Source organism: Vidua chalybeata, chromosome 2, assembly GCF_026979565.1.
Source record: "Vidua chalybeata isolate OUT-0048 chromosome 2, bVidCha1 merged haplotype, whole genome shotgun sequence".
NCBI lineage: Eukaryota > Metazoa > Chordata > Aves > Passeriformes > Viduidae > Vidua > Vidua chalybeata.
The window spans coordinates 87240842-87265959 of NC_071531.1; the positions used below are offsets into that span (position 1 = coordinate 87240842).

The following is a 25118-nucleotide window of genomic DNA, read 5'->3' on the forward strand; positions in this document are numbered from 1 at the left end:
GGCAGATGAATCATTTGGCTTGTAAGTGAGCTTAGTACCAGCATCTGATTACTGTATACATGACTTAGATTTCACTTCATTATGGTAGTGAATTTCTATCATCCTGGGAATCCAGATAGCATTTTTATATTACCTTTTTGGTGGTTTTTATATAAATACAGTAACATCATTTTATGCCTTTACACATGGTTGTGACACAACTGAATAATCTATACAACACTTCTCTTACAGTGACATGCAGGGCCTGCATATCTTTCAAGATTTCACAGAATATAAATGAGAACTACTGTTAAAAAAAGAATTCCTGACACTTTTTTACCTATAATATTTCTTTTATCCACTTTTAATGAGGTGGTTTCTTTCCTTGTCCTCTGCCCAGTGATAGAAATACCATTGTAATTACTGCCTCTTGGTGAGGAGCTGATCGCCAGTTCTCAACAAAAATATAGAAGATTCTGCTCAAAACTGTTGACACAGGAAGCTCACATGAGATATTAAGAACAGGCAGCAGAAGGGGTTTTTGTCCCCATACAATGCTCTCAGTAGCAGCCAATTCTGCAAGCAAAGCCAAGATACATGAAGCAATCATGATTTTATGTCCCTCACCACAACCTGGGAGGCTTACTTCTTATATTTGCTCAGGGTTCATTACATAAAAACTGCAGTCACTAGATTAGTAGTTCCTAAAAATTAGGCAGACCAGGTTTGTTTCATGCTAAATCTAGAGATTAAATGGTAATAAGGATTTTTTTCATTTGCTTTTTTTTTTCATTAAAATAAATATATGTGTCTTTGAATTAACATAGGGAGCAGAACTGCACTTCCTGGAACAAATAAAATTGCAATGAAATCCAAAAACTCTTCCCATGAAATGCAAAATCATCTCTCATAACTCCTCACATACATAAAGGGCTCAATTGCTCAATTCATCTGACTAAATATAGAAATATAGGAAGACTTCTTGAGTCTTCATAAGGCATCCAAGAGATCTACAAAAGAACCAACAGACAGTTACTATATCTGTCAAGATGAGGGACCTAAAGGAGACCTACACATTTCTGAAGGTTTGACAGAGGCCACAAGATACCTCACAGCACCTCAGATAATGACAAACTCCTACATTTAGTCAATGAATCATGGCCAGAATATGTTCTTTATAAATAGACTTCCACAAGATGCTATTGTACATCATAATTCCAAACTGCTCATTATCTCCTGGAAGTTCATCTGCTTTCTAACAATAAATAGCTCTGATTTGAGAAGAGTGGGATGTCGAAGGCCATTTGGTATAAACATTTGTCCTTTTCTAACTGAGATGTACTCATCTCAGTTTAGAAATCACATGAACTAGGTGCTTTTTGTTTAGATTACTTTTGTGTTGCCAGTGCACTGTAACATCTGCTAAACAACAGGAGCCCCGTGTGTATAGCTTAGACCCCCCAGGATAAAGTTTTATTAGAATCCATTAGTATTTCCAATCCTCTGGGCTGTGTAACATTTCCTTTTACGCCATTTGTAAACCAACAACTTTAATTATAAATCAGGCCGTGTATCCTAAATTAGTTGCATCCTAATGTCTAACCGTAGTTCTTAGTGCAAAGGGAAGTTCTAAAAATGCATATACTTTCAATATCTAAGCACTTACAGTTCTCACACACCTCCCAGGCAGTCAGTCTACCAAACCTTTGTTTTCCTTTTCCAAACACTACACTTGGTCTAATCTCATGGTAGGCTAAGATCTGTCCTGGCACCTCCTTTTCAATTATTTCCTGCCTCTTCAAATATAGTATTTCTCAGCAGTTTTTTAATAGTTACCAGGATGATCCCAAATATATTCTATCTAACAACAGAGGATCATAGAAGCATAGAATATTCTGAGTTGGAAGGGACCTACAAGGATCATCAAAAACCAACTCCTGGCCCTGCACAAGACATCCCCAAGAATCACACCGTGTAACTGAGAACACAGTCCTAGAGCTTCTTGAATTCTGTCAGGTTTGATGCTGTGGCCACTTCCCAAGCGCTCAGCAGTGAAGCAGCAAAAACTGAACAGCCTTCACCTCAGTGAAGCTCTCAGCCACCCTCTGGGTGAATAACCTTTTCCTAATATCCAGCCTAAACTTGCCCTGACACAGCTTCATGCTATTGCCTCATATAAGAGCTAAGATTTTCTTAGTTTCATAAAGGAAACACAGATCTTTAACTGTGACAAATGTACAAAGAACAAATGACTTTTATAGAATTATGCCCTTTGTACTAAATGAAGGATCAGGCCTTTATTTACATTTAGTTATATTTAGTTATATTTAGGCATGAAGTGATTTGCCCTTTATAAAGCACCCTGCAGCACATTCTCTTTGGTAGTGACAAGCAAATGTCACCCAGAGCAAGAACTCCCTAAAACCTTAACACTAACAATGGCCACCTCCTCCTTGGTGACGTGGGGAAGCAGAATCCAGAAACAAGATTTATCTCCCTGACAGGACAGCTTATCACCAAGGTATTAGGGAATCCCTAGGGAATTGCCATTGCACCTTATCATCCTCCAAAGAGAAGGTGCCCAGACAGATAGAAAGACAAGCAAATTCCTCACACCACTCTCTGAAGCAAAACCAAAAGAGCACTGTTATCCCTCAAGTTACAAAAGCCTAATAGGAAAAATTCTTGCAATACACTGGAGTCCACATGCAGAGCTGACTTAGCCATTGATATGTGCGGTGCATTTTTAAGGAAAATGAAGTAATTGTAGTAAAATTTTAGGAGCCAAATTTTTATGAGACAAAAAATAATTCTGTTGTATAAATTATTTGCTTGAATTTAAAAAGTGGAGGAGAATTTTTATCTGTACCTTAAGCAATGGAAAGTCAGATAGGTAAAATTACTTCTCCAGGCTTTTTTTCTGAAACCATGATCTAATACAAGTGCATTTGTAACTTCAGACTGTGTGACCAAGTGTAATTTATAGAGTGTATCTAACATGGTGCTGCAGTACATGCAATTCAGATACTGCAGTTTAAAATACACAAATGGGCTTTCAAAGACAGCACTTCTTCCATGTCGTTAGAGACTGGGTATGAAAAGTTACTGCTGCTTTGCAGATTTTGCACAACAGCTCTTTCTATATGACTTTACAAATTTAGGTTACTTTTCATGAGTTTTACTATCAAAGTGATGACAGACTACACAGCTCCTCAGCAAGATGCCAAGAAGCTCCAAAGGAAATACTGATGCCACTTAAAAGATAGGTAAGTGCCTTAGTGAAGCTCCCTTTCTTTTCTTTCCCTGTGAAAGACTGAAGAGTGAAAAATAGTTCACATTCACAAAGGCTACATTAATTGTTTGCAGTGTCTGAAAAGAGTGTTTGGAGGAGGGGAGGTGAAGGTTGCACAATTTTTATCTGACTCGTACATTTGGGATGTGAGAAATATCATGTGATATATTGGAAGTACTGAGTGGGGTTCAAAAAGGAAAATTAGGCATTTCTCTACTGCTTTGTAAAGCTCAGTAGCACAGACCTTCTTTGAATACCTGCCAAAAAAATAAACAGGAGATAGGTCATGAAGGCTTTATGTCTCCGAATAAATCCCTTGCAATAGCAGTTACAAAACAACAAAAAAAGTTTTCATCCGTAATTTCCTGTTGCCGAAGTTTTAATTTGCAGTACATGAAGGTCTTCTGCTTTATTCTGGAAGCATTTAAGTAAAAATGCACACTCTAATCTTACTTGAAATCAAATTACTTTAAATCATGAGGACAAAAGCAGTCCCAAATGAGATTTGCTGTCATTGCTCAAAATGCTGAATGTACAAAGGGTATGAAAATGTCTTTACTTCAAGAAGGTTGAAATCTGAATAGCACTGACATATGGTTTAAAAGATTTAAAAAATCCTGTTATCTCCATTATACAGATGGGAAATTGAGGCACAGAAAGAATAAAAACTTGCCCAAGGTCAAATAAGAAATTTCTTCAGATACAACTTTTCTCTCTAACATACCTCAGTATAAGTTTATAGTCACCTAAGAAACAAATGTGGTAGTAATCCGCATAACATACTTCATCATGGACATTTTTCTCTTATTATTATTTCTAAAATAGCTTCAAACCAACACTGTCAATCTCCTCTAAACACAGTTTAGTGGTGTACTTGGCAGTGCTGCATTAACAATTGGACTTGATGATCTTAAAGATCTTTTTCAACCTAAAGGATTCTCTGTTTCTATATGCTTATAAAGGACACTGTAAAAGTATGCATGCACCAGTGAATGACAGTAGAGTCCATCATGAAGCTGTCTGAAGTATTTTTGAAAGGAGCAAAAGTTAAAATAAAAACTCAAGCCTCAGGAGTTGTCATTGTAAAGGAAAACTGTGGAATTGATCTGGTACCACACATGGTTTACAGCATGTGAACGTGATGGATATGGGTTCCTTTAAGTACAGTGGTTTAAAACAGGGAGACTTCTATTGGTGTCTAGACTTGTAGCAGAACAGCTCAGCAAGGAGACAAGGAGAATCAGGTCCTTGTGCTCCAGGAAGATGGTGACACACTTTAGTGCTGACTTGACAGGAGGAAAATTGCAGCATTCATACATGATAAATCACATGCACCGAGCTGAGTGAACAGCTTGCAGTCAGCACTTCCCTGTGAGCAGTGTAAGCACCAGGACCACAGTGTGAAGCATCTGCTCACAGTCTTCCAAGCTTACCAATGATCTCAGCATTTGCACTCTTCTGACGAATAAGGAATGCCAAATGACTTTTTTAGAGGTGGTTAAAAGATTGGAAGAGGTGAATCATGTTGGCAGTATCTAAGGTCAGAGAGCAGGAAGATGCTTCCAAGCATCTTTAAGGAAACATTTTCTTCCAACCCTAGACAGCAACTGCCTCTTACTGCTCATATAAATAAACTAAGAGCCAGATTTGGTTCAACAGTTTCTGTAGCCTTCATCACAGTCAGATTCATGCTTGCCCCCTGCCTTAGCAATGCCAGTTGCTCCAGGTACACACCCCAGTGGTTACATCCCTCTTTCACACAGGCGGCTCTTACCAGTCCTTATTCAACAAGAAAAATAACTGTGTATGTGAGCATTAATTACACAACCTCCATTAATTTTTTCCCTGTTGTGAGAGGAGCTACAATTAAAATAAAGAAGCTGGGTTTACTGCTCATTCCCTTATGTTCTTATCCCAGACAGGGAGAAGGATTGCTTTTAAATTATCTCAGTGTTTTGCTCATACTAAAATGGGATTTTGCTAAGAACTCTTTCTTTAAGAGGTGAACTTGTCCAAGAAAAAGTCTCTGCAACCTAATTTTCAACAAAGCCCACTTTAATAGTTCCCCAAGATAGTAATGCTTAGATGTTATCCCTATATTTTGGTCCCAATCTGCCCCTAATAAACATCCATTGTGAGGATACCACTGAAGAAACAGGTTGCACATTACTCAGTCATGCTGAGATACTAGGACTAACACACTGCTTTAAAAGCACTTTGAGGGTGAAAAGTCATTCATAACTGTTTCTTAGAACACATACTTTGTGTCATAGTGAAATAAGTACTGAATGTCTAGTCTGGCTTTTTATAATATTATTATGCACCTGATAACATTAAGTCTTTGCTTTACATGAGTGCTGCCTTATCACTCATAGCATTTGTTTTAGAGAGCTAGCATGCAAATATTTTAAGATTAAAAATAAAAAGGTAACTAACACTGGACACATTTAGAATTTGATTTGTTCTAAATTCTCTCCATGGCCACACATGCAAAATACAAAATGCCACCTTTTTCTAGCAGCAGTTAAAGGCACACAGAACATCCCTGACAGCACCCAGCATTTTACAGAGTAAGGCACTGGACAGCAAAAAAAAAAACCCCAAAACATTTTGAATGTCAGTGAAACACAGTCATCTCTAAACTAGATCATGTTTGCTGTTTCACAGAGTACATCAAGTCTGTTTAACAGTTTGCAATAGAAAAGACAGATACATAATGCATATCCTCCAAAAGTATTTTAAGTCAGCAGGACACAATGGCAAAGACCAGAACGTGAGCAGACTACCACCTCACCATATTCCCCTGACATGGAAAGTTAAAACTTATCTTCAGTTATTATACACAGTCAGATGTGAGTGTTGTGCTTCTTGACAAAGAAAATCTAAGTTTTCAGAACGTTTCATGTCTCAGGCATACCCTGCTGCTGTTTCTCCAGCCCTCTATCCACCAGGCCCACAGATGATAAAAGTGTCTGTTGTTCTGCAGAACCCCTATAAAAACACTAGAGATAATTCAAGGCCTGCACAGAAGCAAGTCCACTTGCCAAAAGCCTTTGAAACTTCTCAAATCACTGGGTATTGCACAATACACATTCACTGCCTCCACCGACAATCACGTCTGGATTGTTTTAAAGGCTCAAAGTGTATGTAGAAAAGGAGACAAATGTAGTAACAGTGCACTGGTATATTGCTATCTATATTCTAAATTTCTGTGGTTGGAGCAAAAATTTCTGGTTTCATTGTTGGCATTAGGATGGTCAGTAAACTTTCTTTCCAACTAAAGGAAACAAATTCCTTTGAAAAAACACATACCAAGCACATTAGCCGTACACTGGAGAATTCCTGAGACATCTTCAGTTTCTTCATTGCCAGAGCAGTCTGTATAGGAGCATCTGTTTGATATATTGTGAAAATTCTTCTCTGCATCTCTGTAACTACAGAAAAAAAAAAAATTACAAGAACTCCTTATACAAATGCAAAGTCAACAAATGTCTTTCAGAAGTGGTGGCAAAGGATTAAGGATTAATTGCCCCATGGCAGGCAATTTCAAGATTCAGCTGGACAGAGTGCTGAGCCATCTTGTCTAGACCATGCTTCGGTCAAGAAAGGTTGGACAAGATGAGCTTTGAGGTCCCTTCCCAACCTGATATTCTATGACTGAAAAAGATTCACTATTCTCTTTTTATAAGAAACAGTTCATTAAGCAGTCATCGTCTGATGGGATTGTACAAAAGCAGGACTGCACAGCAGTTTAACATTTACATCCAGATTATGTAGTGCTATTCCAAAGCATCTCTAAGAATTTGAGAGAAAAAATTAAAAATGAAATTAAAAGCTTATCATGTACGGCTACAAATTGGAAAGCACAGAGCAAAACATTACCATGCACCTTTCACTACCTCACCTTAACACTTACCCAATAACTTGATGCTCAAAATACTGCAGTGTCTTTTGAAGAGTCTGCCGAATGGTCTGAGGCTATGGAAGAATAATTTTAAAAATTGTGAGATTAGGGAATTGTAGCACAGTTCAATTAACAGATCTTTCCATGCACTATTTTTCTCCAGTTTTACTCCTCTTTATCTTCTACCTGCCACATGCCCATCGCAACAACAGATATGAAATATTATTATTCATTCCTTGTATCTTACTTCACCAGTTAAATAGGAAGAATTTTACAATGTGGCATAATTAATACTGCTTATAAGGCTAGTTGCACATAACAAAGGAGCCACTTCACTCTCAAAAACAGCTCTCAAAAACTATCACCCACCAACTATCTCACTAATTTAAAATAATTAATTTGAAATAGTCTGCAAGAAAATGCCATTATTTTGTGATGAAAGTATCACCAGGAAAAGGCATTGAGTTTTTAAACTCTATATGCTCCCTAGAGCATTTTCTAATAAAGAATATTATAAAGATGCAATTTATTTTGGCTTCTTTTCCTGACAAGCTATAACTCTTCAGTCATCTTTCAAATTACCAGGAAAGTCAAGTTCATCAGAAGAAAATCATGACATGCTTCAAGCTCTTCTATGCTATTTCACTTTAATAGGGGTTCACCAAACTATATATGTGCATAATTGTTTTTTGCAGTATTACCACTACTACAGTGTTCACCAAAATACTGATGTATACAAATGTTTATTGTCTTACTATTACTGCTGCTGAGGCTACTATTATTTTGAATGAATTCATGACAGATCTTTGGGCAAATAAAGGACACATTATATACATGTAATTTGCTCTCTTGAATTTTCCAAGTCACTTATGACAAAATGTTTTTCCTCAAAAATTACTAGCTTGTGTCAAATCTGAGGTTCTTCACCTGCCTATTTTGACCTGGTGCCAGAATTCAGACAGAGATACACAAATGAGATTTACAAGTTTTTCTTCTGTATCACACATGGACATTTTGATCACACTCACAACAACTGGAATTTTAGAGATGTTTGGTCTATTCCTGCCTTTTGGAATATATACCTAATTATTTTAGAAAGTAATAGTCAAAATGCCCCTTAATTAGAGGAACTTCATTCTAAAACCACAATCACCTTTGAAAGTCTCAAATTTTGCTTATCGACCTACAGATTCAGCAGTTCAAGAGCTGAGCTTCCTACCCTGCTCAAACACTTGCCCATGAGTTTGCAGAAGGAGTCATCTGTCCTGAGGACAGCAGAAGAAAAAGCTGTATACCAGGATACACTAGATTTGTACGACTGCAAAAAATTTATTTTCTAATACCAAACTGTAAGGAAGCATCTACACTTTTGAATTAAAAAATTAAATTAATTAAATTGTATAAAATTAAAATTGAAATGCATGCACTTGACAAGAGCATAAGAGGGCGTATAGGAAAGATGGGGACAAACGTTTTAGCAGGGCCTGTTGCAGTAGGACAAGGGCAATGGTTTAAAACTAGAAGAGGATAGAATTAGACGACATATGAGAAAGAAGATTTATATAGCAACAGTGGTGAAACAGCAGAACAGGTTGTCCAGAGAAGTGGTAGGTGACCCATTCCAGGAAACATTCAAGGTCAAGTTGGATGGGGCTCTCTCTGGGCAACCTGATTTAGCTGAAGATACCCCTGCTCATCCCAAGGAGGCTGGACTAGATGACCTCTAAAGGTCCCTTCCAATCCAACTTTTCTGTGATCCTATGAATGAAAAAAAAAAGCTCAACATAGACGCAAACCTTGAAAGAGGTTTTTCTTGCTAACTCTCTATCAGGTAATCACTTCACTGTGGGAACTAAGTTACATGTGCCAAAAGGTTTTAACAAGTTGCATTTTCTCTTGTAAAACACAATGGAAGCACCATATGAGTGAAACCATCACATATCAAAAAAAAACCATCTCCTTCTCAGTAGTACAGCAGGTGTTGAAGTCTTTAGGCCTAATGGACTGCAAATATATTTAATGGCATGTTCTCACTGAGAGTCAGAAGCTTTCCTGTGCTCAGCAGGCAAAAAAATCCACTCTTGACATATAGATGTGCTTTCTCACAGCAGCAACAAAGCAAAGCAAAATAGCTTCAAGCAAAGAAGTGAGAGCTGCCATTTCCCATCTCCATACAGCATTCCCCTCAACCCCACTCCCTACACACAGAATATCAGTATTCCACCAGCAACTCCTCTGAAATAATATAGGGAGTAATAGAAATGTTTGATTGCTAAATTAAAGCTCCATTCTGGTTGTCCCAAAGTCCTTTTACAGCAAGCATATGAAATGCAGCAATGCTTGGTATCACAGCAAAGAGGAAGAAAAACAGCTTTTTGTCTTCTCAAGAAGCTTTGCAGCTTAGAACACCTGAGCAATCATCCACAGATTGTCTTTGTCCTTCTCATGCCTGGAACACATACACTCCTTAACAAGGGAAAAATCATTTTTACTACCTCAAGACCTGACAATACAAGCAATCTCCTAGTCCTGAACTTATTTCAGTGGTAAATGTCCCTTCTCCTGCAGTACTGAATGGAAAAAAAAAAAAAAAATCCCATATAAACTTTCTCTCCTGAAAGCTAAATCAGTTGCCTAGCTGTTGTCAGACAGTTCTAAACAACCCCATGAACTCACACTACTTTTCACTGGCAACTCCTATCAAATCTTAGAAATTAAGTACAGACAAAAATAGGATTTACTATTAAAACATGGATCATAAATAGAGCTCAATATAACGCGCTCAAAGCCAGAATGAAAACTGATCCAAGGACTCACAAAGTCTTTCTTCATCTCTGACAAGAATTATTATGGCATGTTGCTGTGCATCGTTAGAGAGTCACTATGCTCACCTTCTCAGTTTGCTGTACTTCATCACTTGTGAATGCCATTTTGCTACAAATGTAATTCTGTAACCAGGGCCATGTCTAAACAAAACAGTGAGAAGAGATATGGCACCTGTTTACAGCTGCCTACAAGGGCAGTTTGGTGCATTGCTTCTTCCACTACTGATAATTCATTGCCCATGAGGCAGAGAATGAGCAGGAAAACATTTCCACCTCTCTTCTGTATCCAGTAGCAAGACTGGATGGAGGCAAAATAGCTAAACTTTCTCCTAGCAGCATGGCACACATGAACTCTCCCAGAAGCAGAGCTCTACCACTCAAGAAGGTGAAAGACAGCCTTTAACCATACACCTCCTCCACTGTAACACCATTTAGGTGCTCAGTGCCACTTATTTACTGAAGAGATTGTAAAGTTTCATGGCTACTTAAAATTATAGGGTTTAATGTAAATATAAGCCAGGGACTATTACCTAAACCATTTAATGTCAACAATTCCTTTTGATTATTATGAATGACTAATATTTGTATGCATCACAAGAGGAGTAAGCACATCTGTTCATGTACCTAAGGACAAATCAAATTAAAACAAATTCTTGTTATTCCTAACTGTAAATTAATCCAAGGATTGCCTTACCAGATCACATCCAAGCTCCATATGATATGATGATATGTAAAGGAAACATTGGAGATACTCAGGCTGATCTCTTGCATGGCAGAGAATAGAGGACTTCCCTGAAATAACTGAATTCAGACATCAGGCCATGGCCAACCCTAATGTGTCAGAATTATTTGTGAAAAATGACTGAATCAATGAGTCATATAGGTTTGAAAGAACCTCTGGAGGTCTCCTAGACCAACATCCTACTCACAGTAATTTGAGTTAAAACTGGTTGCTCAGGTCATTCTTCAGACAAGTTTTGAGTTTCTCCATGGATGGCAATCTCAAAACCTCTCTGGGAAGCCTGTGCCAGTGTCTGAACACCCTCATAACATCTCATTTCTTTCCATAATTTTGATTTTAAACTCCCATCTTTCTTTTTTTTTTTTTGCCTCTCATCCTTCTTCCACTCTGTATCCCCATGGAAAGCCTGGCTCCATCTTCCCTACACACCCTGCTCAGTTTAGCTGTAGACTGCATCTTTCTGCTCACCCTTTTCTTCAGAGAATGAACCCCCTTCCCCAATAAGCATCATTTAAAGCTGCCTTCACAAGGTTGTGCAGCCAATTAGAGATGACCTCAGCTCACATTGTCAGATTCTTGCTCAGCAGTCCTTGCTCCTCAAAGCATACTCCATGTCTCTGGAGATCACAGCCCTGCCAGCAGCACCACCATCACTGCCTACTAGACGTGCCTGCACCAGCCAGAGCCTTCCCCCCTACACCAGCAGGACTGAGGAGACCCCCGCTGGGCACCTGCACCCTTCACCCTTGCACTCGGAGCCGTGTAGTCACTCCTGACTCCTCAAGGTCTCCCCTGGCTGCATCATGGGTGCCCACATGGATGAGCAGCAGTGGTCATAGTCCAGGACACAAACAAGCTTTGGCAGCCTCTTTGCAATGCTCATGTGCAAGCTCTTGGCAAGCGGCAAACCACCCGCAGCACGCCAGGCTGGCACATGAGGGCTGCTGTCTCCTCAGGAGCGAGCTTCTGAAACCTACCACCTCCTCTTCCAGAACCTCCTAAGGGCTGAGGCTCTACTGGATCTGCTGCCCCATCTGAAGGGAGGGAGGTCATCTCTCCCACCTCTTCACAGGGCATTTTATCTTCTCTGAACCTGATGAATCACAGGTGGAACAGGGGGCCTTAGTTATGCTGTCAGCAGTAACCAACCTCCAGCCTTCTCCATCTTGAAAGTTTCCACCTTTGACTCTCAAAGCTTATCTCTATTTTTCTCTCCTTCATTTCAACATGGAGCTCAGGTTCTTGGCTCTGCAGGGCCTCTGGAAAGATCTGTCCATCCTCCCTCACTATCTACAACAGCTCTTCCCCCTGGTAGCTCATTGCTACCAGAGTGCCCAGCCTTTGGCACCACCAGGCAGCAATTGCGGTGGTGGCAGCCCTGACACGACAGCCACTGTCACTCCGCCATCCACCACTGTTTACAAGATGCACTCCTAGAGAAATGTGCCCTTCCTGTTAGATCTCATCCTGCTTTTCAGCAGTACAAAACTGGTTCATGTCCTGAAGACAGAGGAGTAATAGTTCCTCAAAAACTCCTTTTATGACTAACTGGAGAAAATCTTTATGAAGATATTTGTCTAAATGAACTTGAAATATTCCTGATTTTTAAACTCAGACAACTTCTTTTGGAAAAAGGTTCTAGTTTAAACTGTGGGGCTTTTTTCTTTTTCTGAGTTCAGTTTTCTCTTCTTGCAGCTTCATTGCTTTGGTTTTCAAGGCAAAGGGAAAGAACTTCCATTTTAACTGCATCCCTTCTTACTGCATCCCTTCTTACAAATGTCTTTCCTAAGGCAATCAAACATATACTTTCCAATTGTCTCAGAGGACTGAGATTTTAGCCTATTCTCTAGCCATTTTCAGTTGCCTCTGAAATGTCTTTCATTTGATTGCAACAGCTTTGGATATAAACAGTTGGGCTCATCTGCCCAACTGCAGGCACCTACAGTGATTAATTTCATCCTCTGGTTGGCATCTAATACGTGCCTGAGGACTCAGTCTTTATAAATACCCATTTCTTTCTTTTGTCTAGAAGAGACATTGATTGATTGCTACAGACTTCGACATCTTAAAATGTTTAGGTAAGGACAGACAAACCCCACCCTGAGGTGACAGAACTGCACACAGTATCCCAGATGACTCAGTCTAAATTTACATAAATGCAGTTTCAAATTCTCCATGCCATTCCTTTTGCATCCTAAGATACCCAGATGGAATCAGGGTATATAAGGTATATAAGGGGCTGTATAGAACACTGCCAAGAGAGCAGCCAGGTACACAGACAGCTTCTCCTTAACCCTAACAAAGTTTCAAAGTTTTTTTTTTTTCCTCGGAAAAGCTAAGTGGCTCCTAGCTGAGCTTCAGAAGGGCTTCAGCAGTCGTGCTGTTAAAAACTTGAGTGCTTAAAATGTTAAACATGGAAGTTGAAGCACTGAAGAGCATAACAGGCTCTGCTAGAAAACACTTTGCTTCTATCAAAATTTCTTCAAGTATGTCCATTGGGTCAAGGGGCTCCCCCACAGTGTTGTGCCCTGGGGAGTTGCAAAGTCCTTCCCAGAGGAATCAGCACCCCTGCAAGCAGGAGGGCCTGTGGACCTCAGCCAAATCAGCACTGTGACAATGAAAGTTTTCAATGCTTCAAATTTCAAGTGTTCAATCACAAACTCAACAGATGTGCATGATTTTAATCACCAGATTCACTGCTGGTGATCATTCATTAATGAAAAACATTCCCTTTTTCATATTTCAAAACCAATTTTAGTCAAGTTTTGTGCTTAGGTGACTACAGATCTCTAAGCACACACGAGCAGGTGTGCATCTGGCCCATCCAAAAGAAGATAAATGGCAAAACAGTCATTTTCAGTCTGGGTATTTTTAATATTTACCTCATGACCATGTAAGCAGTGAAAAACTGTTCCCTCCCTGTCCTTCTGGTCAGCAAAATATTGAATTAAAGAGGTTGTAAACAAAGAATCAAGACTCCAGTTGAAGACAAACATTTATCAACACTCCCAAGTGCCAGGAGTGGAGAGATAAGCATTGAAATTGCTGCAGCTAGGGAAAGGCAGAACTGAAAAAGAAAAGGAAGGCTCCTTTGGCATCCAGCAATGTTCTGATGATGCAGAAAGGAGGAAAACTCCCTAGCAGGTCCTGCACAGCCAGCATTTTCCCTGTCCCATTCCCAATAGCTGAAGAATGGAATGAAAGGGAACAGACAGAAATCAGAAATGGAGAAACAGAGTTACAACATAAGCAATCATCTGAAATTTTAAAAAATAAATAATCTTTAGGGATTTAATAGTGCTTTTGATAATATAATCAGGAAAAAATATAGTTCTGCTCTCTAGATTCTGAACATTTTAAGGTGCACCTATTTTTTTAACTGCTTCTATTTGAGCTAAAAATGTATCTTCTTAATGAAGACCAGCTTCCCAATTCCAGATGTTTGTTCTTTATACAAAAGCACACCCTGCTTGCAGACCTCCATGACTAGCAGCAGATTTGGTATCAAAAGAGGAAGATGCATAATCCCCAGGAGTGGACTGTCTGGGGATCCAGGGCAGGGTGACTGACAGCTGGAGGCAAAACAAGCTGCCTGCAACAGCTCACGATGATCCAGACGGGACCATGAGAGGGTGCAGCGCCCGAGCTCAGTGCGACTGGCAGACAAACCTGAGACCATTCTGCTCCTCAGTTCACACAAACTGGGGTCCTCTTCACAGAAAAATGCTGGTGCACATCAGAGAATTGCCTGAATTTAATAAACAGCATTGAGATTAAGAATTTTGCCCAAGACTATTTCATGGCAACAATGCAAATACTGTGAAGAAATAAAGCAGAGCTAAATAATTACTAGAAATTGTAAGTTCTGTATCCCCAGCTGCCTTTCAGCTAGAAGACTCACAGACATTACAGATGGAAATTGCCTATTAGATCATCTAGCCTAACTCCTTGACAGCGAAGGATAAATATCTCAGGGTGCTATCCCTTATAACACCAGCTGTGATCACTTTGTTAATCTCTGAATTTCAGCCTGGTCTGAAATGGACAGAAAAACTGTTCTGTGCTGCATAGAGAACATGTTCAGTAGGTAAGATTATAACACATGGTCTATTGCTAATGCTACTTGTTCATCTTTTAATGCAACTCATACCTACTACATAAAATCATCAGTGCTACTCCAGCAGACTGATAGGAAATTAAAAGCTTTATAGGTCGGACCTTTTCAAGGATTTTTTTCTGCTAAGATAGAAGAAGAACCAATTTCCCCAGTGTAACTGGACCTAATTTTATATGCAGCTCTGCATAGGTATTATCCCTTTGAAACCTATGAATAAACCACAGATGTTTTTCATCTTCATTCAGAAACTTAGTTTGAGTTGGCAAACAGACACATGTAGAAAGAATGTGGATACAAGACGGAATAATTTCTTTTGCTCAAAGCACTGCATAGCAGCCTTTAACATTAGCACAAGAGGTACAAGGCAAGAAAAGGCTTAGGCTTTCCTCTGTATTCACATTATGCATTTTATCAGAGTACATCCAACTTCTGTGAGGTGGTAACTGGCTCTGCTCAAACAGTTTCAAATGAAGGACATTCACACTCATTTTGATGCAGCCATGAGGGCTCACTGCTTTTGTAGGGGCATATATTAATGATCATAACATTCTCGTCTCCCTTACATCTTTCTCTATTTGCACCTGCACACTCTGGCCAGGGGAGAAGCAGAGAAGTGCAAAGGAATTTAGATAAATTTCGTGGGATCACCACTAGTGCTGCCACGCTCTGCTCTGTCAGCCAGCGGGTCCGATGTGCCCGTGGGCAAGCCTATTCCCCAGCAGGGATATGCTCACTGCTTCCAGGCAGCAAACGTGTCTGCAACCTATGAATGTTTCCAAGACACATTTTCTCCAAGCACTGAAGGGAAGTTAAGATTCAGCCTGGAACCATACAAGCATTAAGAAAGCCAATATTACTATGATTGGTCTAAGCATTAGATGTCAAATACTTAAACTCATACTCAATAGAATTTTGTCAAGGTCAATACAATGCTGCAGGCCCTTGGGTGCAGATATTTTTTTTAGTATTTTATTTGCTGAAGCTGAATTTTCTTTGCATCAGATGTTAAACTGCTGAACAAGACAAACAATTAAAACCCACTGTGATGCTCATATTGATATTTTCCTGAATGTTCCTGTTTAAGACATCACAGCTGTATTTCAGGGTATGAAATAACAGATTGATTGACTACAGACTGCTTGTGTGACCTTCTGTATAACTGACTTTTGTCTATCTTAAGTTGGAAGATACTCGGCAAAAGTCTGGTTTTATTATACTTTCAAAAATCATTCTGTTTGCCTGCTGAAATGAAAAATTAGAAGTTTCTCATAGAATGTGTCTCTCTTCACCATATTCATGCTTCACACCCACATTCTTGAGAAGGATGTTACTCATGTAAAAAGCTCATCCAGCCTGGGCTACTAAGTGAATAAGCTCATCACAGCACTGATACAGGTATCATTTGACATTACTGTATTTCATTCAGAAAGACAGGCAGAAGTCATTTCTACAGCATCAGAGCTTAGCTATCCACAATGTGTTAATGTAAGTCATTAGGAGCTCAGAATACTTGTGCAAATTTTTTCCAAAATCTTATGCAAAAATCAATTTGCTACCTCTCCTGCTAGTGGCAGCAGCTTGTTAAGGGCGTAGAAGTAAAAAGCTAGTAAAAGGAGTAGTATTCATGGACACTTAAGTGGTAGAGGTTTATGATGGAGAAACGTTTGATATAAGCTGCTACACTGCAGCTTCTCTGCCAAAACCCCACCTCCGCTCACTGGAGGATTCACTTGCAATTAAGCAATTTGAAGTTACAGTAGTTTTGTGACATAAGTCAGAGCCTACACACTAACATAAATGACTGCCTTTACATTCACTTTTCTTCCACTGGCAGGGAAAGGGCTGTATGCAAAAAGACAGTTCTTGAATTCAAACTATTCGGCGGCAGCCAGTAGCAGCTTCCTAAATAACACAGGGGAAAAAGTGTTCTTACGTTAATGTGTTTTGAACTGGGCCTTTAAAGAATAGCAGAAACAACTCTAAATGAACAGAAAAGTATAACAGAAGTGATTTCCACATAACGGTTTTGTAAGCGATGCGTTACATTGGCCTTTCAGAAAATAAAATCAAATGGAAGTGTTAGTCACTTTAATGCTGTGTTATGCTGTAATTTGTGTTTCAGAAAGATCAGTGCAGTGCTTAGGGGTACACAGACTACTCTGAATGCACACCCAGTCACTCTCAGCTCCTTTAGAGATAGCCTATGCCTCTTAGATGGGAGCAGAGTACTTGACTTTTCAAATCAGTGACAAATTATGTTTTTCTGATTTTGATTCTATTTTCAGCTTAGTATTGGATACAAGTCAAGATAGAACTGGAGCAAATGTGAAAATTGCTGCAAGGAACTAGAATTCAGTAACGTACTAAACTGCACTTTTAAAGAATCAAGCTATGTTAACTGATGTCAGGATACCATAGCAGAGCCCTTAAGGGCAGAAAATATTATTTTGATAATGAATAGCATATATTGTCATCTTCTCTACTTATAATTAATCAAAATTTATGTATTTGTGAGTGTAAAACTAATCCTTTAAAATGGAACACAATAGCAAAGATGAAATCAAAAAGAGAATGTATCATTAAATTTGCTTGTGATGTGCATATAATTACCAAGTTATTTCTTAAAAACAAGGTCACAAATCAATGTCCCTATTACTTCCCAGCATTTTATTATTTATCTCCAATAAACTGAACCCAGCCTGGTGACAAGGGCAACTGTTTGTTTTGAGAACAACAGGATCTGGCTCCAGATTTCTCTGATCAGACTGCATAACCAAAGACCATTCGACAGTGGTTCAGATGAAGGAGGACAGAGGGACATCTGTGTTCTATCAGCAACATGATTTAGGAACATGTTAGAATGGATAGGAGCTGCCTTCACAATTACTCAGCCTTGTGGGAACATCACAGGGATCAAAGGCTGTGAGAGGGCAGGGACAGTCATGGGGCAATATGCAGGGAGCACTGGTGCCAGGACCTCGTGAGCCGATGGAGCCACAAGAGCTGTGTGCAAAGCCTGGGGTTTATTGCACTGGGCAGCAAAGTTTGGTCCCACCAACCATCATCCTCACACTCAGGTGCTGCGCACAGCTCCTCGGCCCCACGGGCAGGGCGCCAGGCTGTGCCTCCACCCTTCTGATGTCAGGGCACTTGGCTATGCAGCAAACTGGTACCGGGGGAGGCAGCAGGGCAGCAACTTGATGAGATGTTCAGCACATGCACAGTTAGTCTGCTGAGTGCAGCTGAGACAAAAGAGCTGCCTCTCCTTGCATTGCTGCTGCTCTGCCTCCCTGCCCGGTGCACCCTGCTTCCCCAGCATAGCCTACTCACAAATGCCAACAGTGGGATGTGGATGGAGGTCTCATCACCACACACTTTTCCCCAAAATACAGAGCTGTTCTGGTGGGAGGTGAGCCCTACCATCCTTCTAGTTCTGGCGCTCAGAAAAGAGAGGGTTTGCAATGAGCGCATTCCAGATGAACAGCAGCAATCCTTCACCCATCCAGGTGTGTCGGGGAACATTTACGAACCCACAGGAACATAAAATGAGCCTGTGCTGATTGAGGGATCAGGTCCCTACATCCTCTAGTATAACTACTGCAGGAAAAAAATCTCCAATATTCAATATAAGAGAAAAAGTAGAATATCATGCTGCTGGAAAGTGCTAGAAGCTATTGTCCAGGAGCAAGAAGAATGGGGTGGATTCAATGCTGCAACACAGCAAGGTTCATTTTTCTGATATTTTCCCACAGTTCCACAAAAAGTAATGTTTGTGCAAAGTCATACTCAACTAAAATTGAGACCAAGATTAAAAGTGATAAGAAAATGTAGTAACTTATTTTCACTATATTTTAGTGTAATATATCTCAAATTTCATTCTACAGAATCTCATACAATTGACAGTACAGTTGTACTAACTCATGAATGAATTGCACAGGAGATACATTTCATACACATTTTTGCACTACCGCTCCTAGGACGAAGCCTATTTGCACAGCCTTCTTGCTGCCCTGCCCTATGGACACCTCTCTTGGGTGTCCAATGCTCTTCTGCCCCTTGGATGCTCCCTCCTGCTCTGTTCAAGGCTCTCCACATGCCCAGAGCAGCTCTCAGTAGCTCCTGCTACCACTTAGACGTCTTTGCATGGTACAGTAGTATTAAATACACACACAGAATTTTTCTTCAGTGAAAACACAAAACAGTATTTTACTGAGTATTCAATCCTAGTCATTGCTGAAGGAAAGCACAAAAAACTATGGCTAAGTATAAAGATCAGGAACTTGTAGCATCCTTCAACTTTGAAAGTTGGGATGAGGACAAATAACTGCTGCATTCATGTTTGAAGAGACAACGTTAAACCTTGCAGGCTAGATATACCGTATATACATCTGTATGCACATAAATATGTTTATATACTTAACAGAGACCCCTATCTATAGTATTATGGAATGAAGATCTATCTACATCTATAAAAAAGTATTAGAGCTTTTTGTTTAGAAAGAACATCTGTCAGTGCTCCCTTCAGACTTGCCTTCTAATTTAACAAACAACATAAATGAATCCTATTAAATCAATTTTAGGCAAAGTGGTTTTTTTTTACTTCTAATTAAAGTTATTCCTGATTTATATCAGTAGATGTGAAAAAATAATCAGATCCAAAGTGTTAGACATATGGTAACTTGACTTGTTGCATGAAAGCATATATTCAGTATCACAGAGCTCAGTAAGAAAAGCACCAAAATAACAAAGCATCTGAACAGTGTTTTCTCTGAGTGAAAAATGGCAGGGGACCTGGTTCTTTTCTTAAACCAAGACCAGAACAATAAGACTTCTCTGACTTAATGACATTAATTTATGCCAAAATGTGTAGATGGGAATGAAGCTGTAGTTATGATGCCAAGACAAAAAGGAAAAACTTAAGTAATGTGTATCACATTAAAATTTTTAAATAACCTATTTTTTAGCAACATGGGTAGCTATAATTACCTCCCAGGGAAACCATGAAAGCTGCTGTTTGGGACATCAAAACCAAGTTAGATGACAATTTTTTCATTCTTAAATAAAATTTATCCGTGAGCAGGGAAGAAAGAGGACTTGGATCTATCAGAGTTTTATTCATGTCTTAATTCAAGGAATGTGTTTATTTTGAAAACAAATTCAACAACTTATATGCAAAACTGCATTTGTCTCTTATAGCAACATAATACAGTAGGTAACAGTCAAAGCTTAGAAAACATAAATACTAAGGTTATCTCAATATACTGTGCTGAACTACTTCTGAATACTTCAAATATTTGGGGTAACATATGCTCTAATTATACCATTGCATTACTATCAAATTAAATAGCTTCTCTTTTTTTAATATACTAAAACAAGACAGGTCACCTGAAATATCATCTATTAATATCAGCATTACAAAACCAGATTCCCAGTGGAGAGGGAAAAAAATCAATGGGAAAGAAAAGTCTTAACTGCAACTGGATGGCTATTAGCTATTTAATGCACTAAAACTTCTCCCATTAAACAACCTGTCTACTCCTGTCCAGCACTTAAACTCCAAACAGAAAAGAGTATATTAAAACCAATGCAAACTGAGAGTTGATGGTGATGAGACGCATAAGGAATTTCCAGAGCTGCTAATAATATGAAAAAGATAATCTGATGCCACAATAACAGATACAGTTGCCCTGCACATTAAGACTACTTGTTGCCATTAATGTTTTATGCTTTAAAACATTAAACTGTCTCAGAGACCAAACAAACATTCAGTTGCAGCTGAAACTTTAGGAGAAAATTTTAGCAGTGATCACAGGAGTATGTACAGGAGCATAGCACAATCAAAACAAAAAGGCAGGAGAAAAACCTTCTTTTTTACACTAATCTACGAGAACTCCTGAAACGCTGATTTCAGTCTTACAAAATTATACCAGCATATGTCACGGGCTCTACCTGAATTCGCTCCTGATGTTAACAGCATACAGCCAATGGGTCCCTGACTCTCAACTACAGATGCAGCTATCCAGACAATCATTAAATCGTGGATTTCAAAGTCTGCTTTGAAGAAACTGATCTGTCAGTAATGTCTGCGCATCCAGGAGGCACAAGGAAATCTGTTGCTGAAATATTTCCAAACACATAGCCGGAACTTTGTTTTGTTTTACCCTATTCAGTACAGAGAAGCCTACAAATGTAAGAAGTTCACATCCCTCATTGTTCAGGAACAATGTGCACGCCACGCATCATACAGCTGTAACTTTATATATCTATTAAAAAAAAAAAAAAAAAAAAAAAAAAAAAAAAAAACATGTTGCTAGTACCAGTGAGAAGCACTCTATTGCTTCGTTTTCATTCAGAAAGGGACTCGGCAGAAATGATAAACACAGCCAAAGCGGCAGCTGCGCCTAAGCGTGACTCCCGACCCGATTTCCAGCACCGGGCTGCCGAGAGCTGTACTCCCGCAGGTCTGCGGGGCTGGCAGCCGGCAGCCGGAGCGGGCACGGAGAGGCAGCGGGCTCCAGCGACCCGGCGGGTCCACCAGGGAGGGGGGCGCGGGTACCGCCGCCTCTTTCCCGACAGGGACCCGAGCCCACGGGGCAGCCGCGGGGCTGTTCCGGGCGCAGGCGGGGCGGGGGCCGGGCGCGGGGCACTCACCGCGGGGGCCGTCAGGCGGCGGATGCTCTCGCCCAGCGAGTCCAGGTTGACCCGCCGGCGGCGCGGAGCGCGGCGCGCCCCGGCGCTGGCCGCGGCGGCGGCGGCGAAGGGGATGTCAGCGGGGCCGGGGGGGCTGCGGCTGCCGTTCCAGCAGAGGCGGGACAGGGGACACTCGCCCTCCTCCTCGGGGCTCGTCTCAGGGCAGTCCGAGCCCAGCGAGCTGAAGGACTCTGACGAGATCTTGCGGCGGGACATGGTGCCGCGGGCCGGGCGCGGAGCGGCGGCGGGCTCAGCGCGGGGCGGCGGGCAGCCGCGGCGGGCAGCGCCGAGCTGGGCGGGCGCGGGGGCGGCCGGCTCGCATGGCCGCGGGTGCCCCTGGGCGGGCGGGAGGCAGCGGCGGAGCCGCCGCGCCGGGGCCGGCGCAGACCGCGGCGCTGCCCCGCTCCGCGGTTCTCCGCGCCGGGCCGGGAGGGAGCGCGGGTGCCGCGCCGCGCAGCGCCGGGAGCCTTTAAAGCGGCGGCGGCGGCAACCGCGGTGGCTGCTGCCCTCCTCTGCCTCGGCCGCCCGCCCCGCTCTCCCCTCCCCCGGCTCCCTCGCTGCTCCGCGGGGATCACGTGTTGTTTCGAGCCCTTTCCCCCTCCTCCTCCTCCACCTCCTCCCGCCTCCCCCGCCTCGCTCGCCGCCGGTCGCGCCCGGCCCCGCTCGCCGCGGCCCCGCCGACCCCACTGCCCCGCTCCGGGGAGATGCCCCCAGCGCCCGGCGGGGCGGGACGAGGGCAGGGCCGAGCACAGCCCGCGCTCCCGGCTGCCTGGAGGGCGGTAAGGGCGCTCCGCTCTGCGCTTTGGTACTTTGGAGCTGGGCTGAGGGGAAGTGGGGAGATGGCCCGCACGGCTCCGCGGGGAGCGGCGGTACCAGCGCCGGGAATGGGGACGATCCCGGGGCCCTCCCGTTGCTGCCGCCCCTGCCCCGCCGCCGCCGCCTCCAGTCCCGCCGCGGTGCTGGACAGCTCCCTGGCAGCTCCAGCGGCCGGGAAAGCCGGTACGCGCTCCCCGCCAGCCCTCCCCGCCAGCGAACTTTTGAAATTACATTAGGGAAGCTGAAGAGTAAGAAATAAATCATTTTAAAAACTTGGGAGAGAAGATGCAGGTCATCTGTTTTCAGAATCAAAAGCTGTCGTCTTTGTGCAAGCACTGCTCCCATTAACACTGTAGGTCATGTCCAAAACAGCAAAGAAACTAAATTCGTTCCCATGCTACAGCCCTGGCAAGGGGAGAAAGGACTGGCCTAGGGGATCCAAAGCAGAAGAGCTTTGATCCCAGATGACACACAAGGTATCTCCTTCCCAACTTTCCCTACCAATGCTGTCAGTTTAAAGACACCTTTTGGGATTCATTCCAGTAGTGATAATCCCATGTAGTTCTCCTTACCAAAAATGCTCCAAAGAAATGTGATCTGAGCTGAAGTGGTTTGTCCTACCATCAATGAAGACAGCTTGTCATTACTTTCTCTTTGTTCAAACAAGACTTACTTTAAAAGGCGATGATTTTTAAATAGTTTTTACTCTACCTTTTCACTGTATTATGACATGTTTTACAACCTTATTCTTTTAAATGTCTGAATGCAGCCTAAACAGGGACTCACTGAAAAAACTAGGGAGATTTCTACAGGTATGAAGAAGCTTTTGAGCATGGCCTCAGGCAGCACAAGCCAGTGTCTGCTCTCAGAGGGGGCACAGGTCTATGGCCGAGCATGTTGCTTTTAACTGGGGCATGACAACCTTTGCTAAGACATTGCTTTCAGTGTGTCATCCTTGTTTCCCTTGACTCACATTGTGTCTTTTTTTTTTTTTTTTTTATAGGAATAGATATGGAGTCTAATGATTGAAGCCTGTGGCTTGAAAGGATGTGTAGGAAAGCCAGAGTGTTCCATACTACCTTCTGTTGCCATGGGAAGTACTACACTTGGGATGCACAGATTCCTTTTGCAGTCCTGATGATTCCCTCGGCAGCCCTAGGACATGAATCAGGCATGACTTCACATGCAAGTAATTCACACATGAACTTTCAGATCTGTTGTCCTTCTCTGTGTTTCCTGCTCAAGTGATTAACAATATTGATCAGTATCTGCATGTAGGGAGGTAAAACAGTCACTCTGCCTTTTTTCTTCCTCCCTCCAAAGAAATCCTCATTTTCACAGCTTCTTTGAGACCTGCTGCACAAGCCCATGATGGCCTGCAGGCCAAGTTCCCACCATTGAGAGGACTCAGGAACTAAGGGATCTGGAAGGTGCCCTTTGGTGCTAAACATCATCGCAGGATACTCTGTGTAACATTCTTCATATATTCCAGTTTCCATTAAATTTATTTCCTTCTCATAGATCATTTCATACAGTCCTCAGTGAAGTAAATTACCACTGGTTTCCTGGCTGATGCAGTGACAGTGACAACTGGGTAAGAGCCACATAGTTTAGCACAGAAAATGCAAATACATATTTACAAGTTCTAAACTGCAAAAATACCAAAAAAGTGCCAACTGGTTCCATGTGCAGCACTTCAGCTGTAGGGCAAGCAACTTGCTTGGAGACATTTTGCATTTTATTCAGCACTAAGGAGGAGGATTTCAACATGACAAAAATGACACCTTTTAGGTCTTCAGTTTCCTCTTTTTCTTGAAGTTTAAAGTAGCACTTCCTAATGCAACTTACTGGTAGCATTTGACAGTGCTTCTGAGTTACCCTTGCAGCTTTAAAAATTACTTTCCTAATGCTCCTCATGGCCATATTCCTTTTATGTATACAATATAGTTATCCAGAAGTGGAAAGAAAAATTCTCTGCCTCAGTGACTGTTCCTGAGGTCAGGACATCATAACCAAATGTACTTGTGTACCAAACCAACTCTTTTCAAGAATGTGAAAGATTTTCTTTCAACATCTAGATAGTGAAGTTCACAACTCAGCAAAAAATGCCATTAGGTTCTTCGAGTATTCTTTTCTTCAGATGAAGCAGAGCTTTGAGTAAAATCCAGACAGTGCTGGCTAGTCTGATTAGATACAGCCTTTAAAGCTTGTGAAAGTAAGCCTCATACCTGCCCAATCCAGTTACTAAGGATATCAGTAGTCTGCATACTACAACTCTGTTTGGGATTCATGATATGAAGTGCACAGAACTGAATAGAGGAGCCAGCTGGAAAACTACCAATCATCATAAGTTGTCTTGAAATAGAAAGACAGCATTTCTTAAATAGAAATGGACAGCAGAAGATTCAAGATGATGCAGATCCTGGAGGTGAGTCTGGTGAGCAAACAAGTCATTCAGTCCCCAGTTAATTATTCTCATTTCATTTCTCTTGATCCAGACACAGCCTTGGCAATAGCTAAATACCACAGGGGTTGCTTCATCTGGCAGTCAAATGCCTTTAAGAGCCCATAGACACAGACATTTACAGCATATAAGAGACCAAATATTCTTCTTTTATATGTCTCATCAGCCCCAACTTGTAGTTGGCAAATTATTAAGTGAATAGCAAAATGTCTGTAAAATGAATAAGGTTCACTAAAAGAAAGCCAACGCAACTTTTCTTTCATACTACAACAAAGTGCAAGGTATGTGT

General features: G+C 41.4%; 1 protein-coding gene across 1 annotated transcript in view; it reads right to left on the reverse strand.

Moving 5' to 3' along the window:
* GUCY1A2 (guanylate cyclase 1 soluble subunit alpha 2) overlaps nucleotides 1–21765 on the reverse strand; it is a 133395-nt gene extending 111630 nt beyond the window's left edge. The window contains exons 1-3 of the mRNA XM_053935310.1: nucleotides 21511–21765; nucleotides 7188–7249; nucleotides 6584–6705 (exon numbers count right to left, since the gene is read on the reverse strand). Coding sequence (XP_053791285.1) covers nucleotides 6584–6705; nucleotides 7188–7249; nucleotides 21511–21765 — 439 coding nt within the window. The remainder of the gene's footprint in view (nucleotides 1–6583; nucleotides 6706–7187; nucleotides 7250–21510) is intronic.
* Between the last annotated feature and the right edge of the window lie 3353 nt (nucleotides 21766–25118).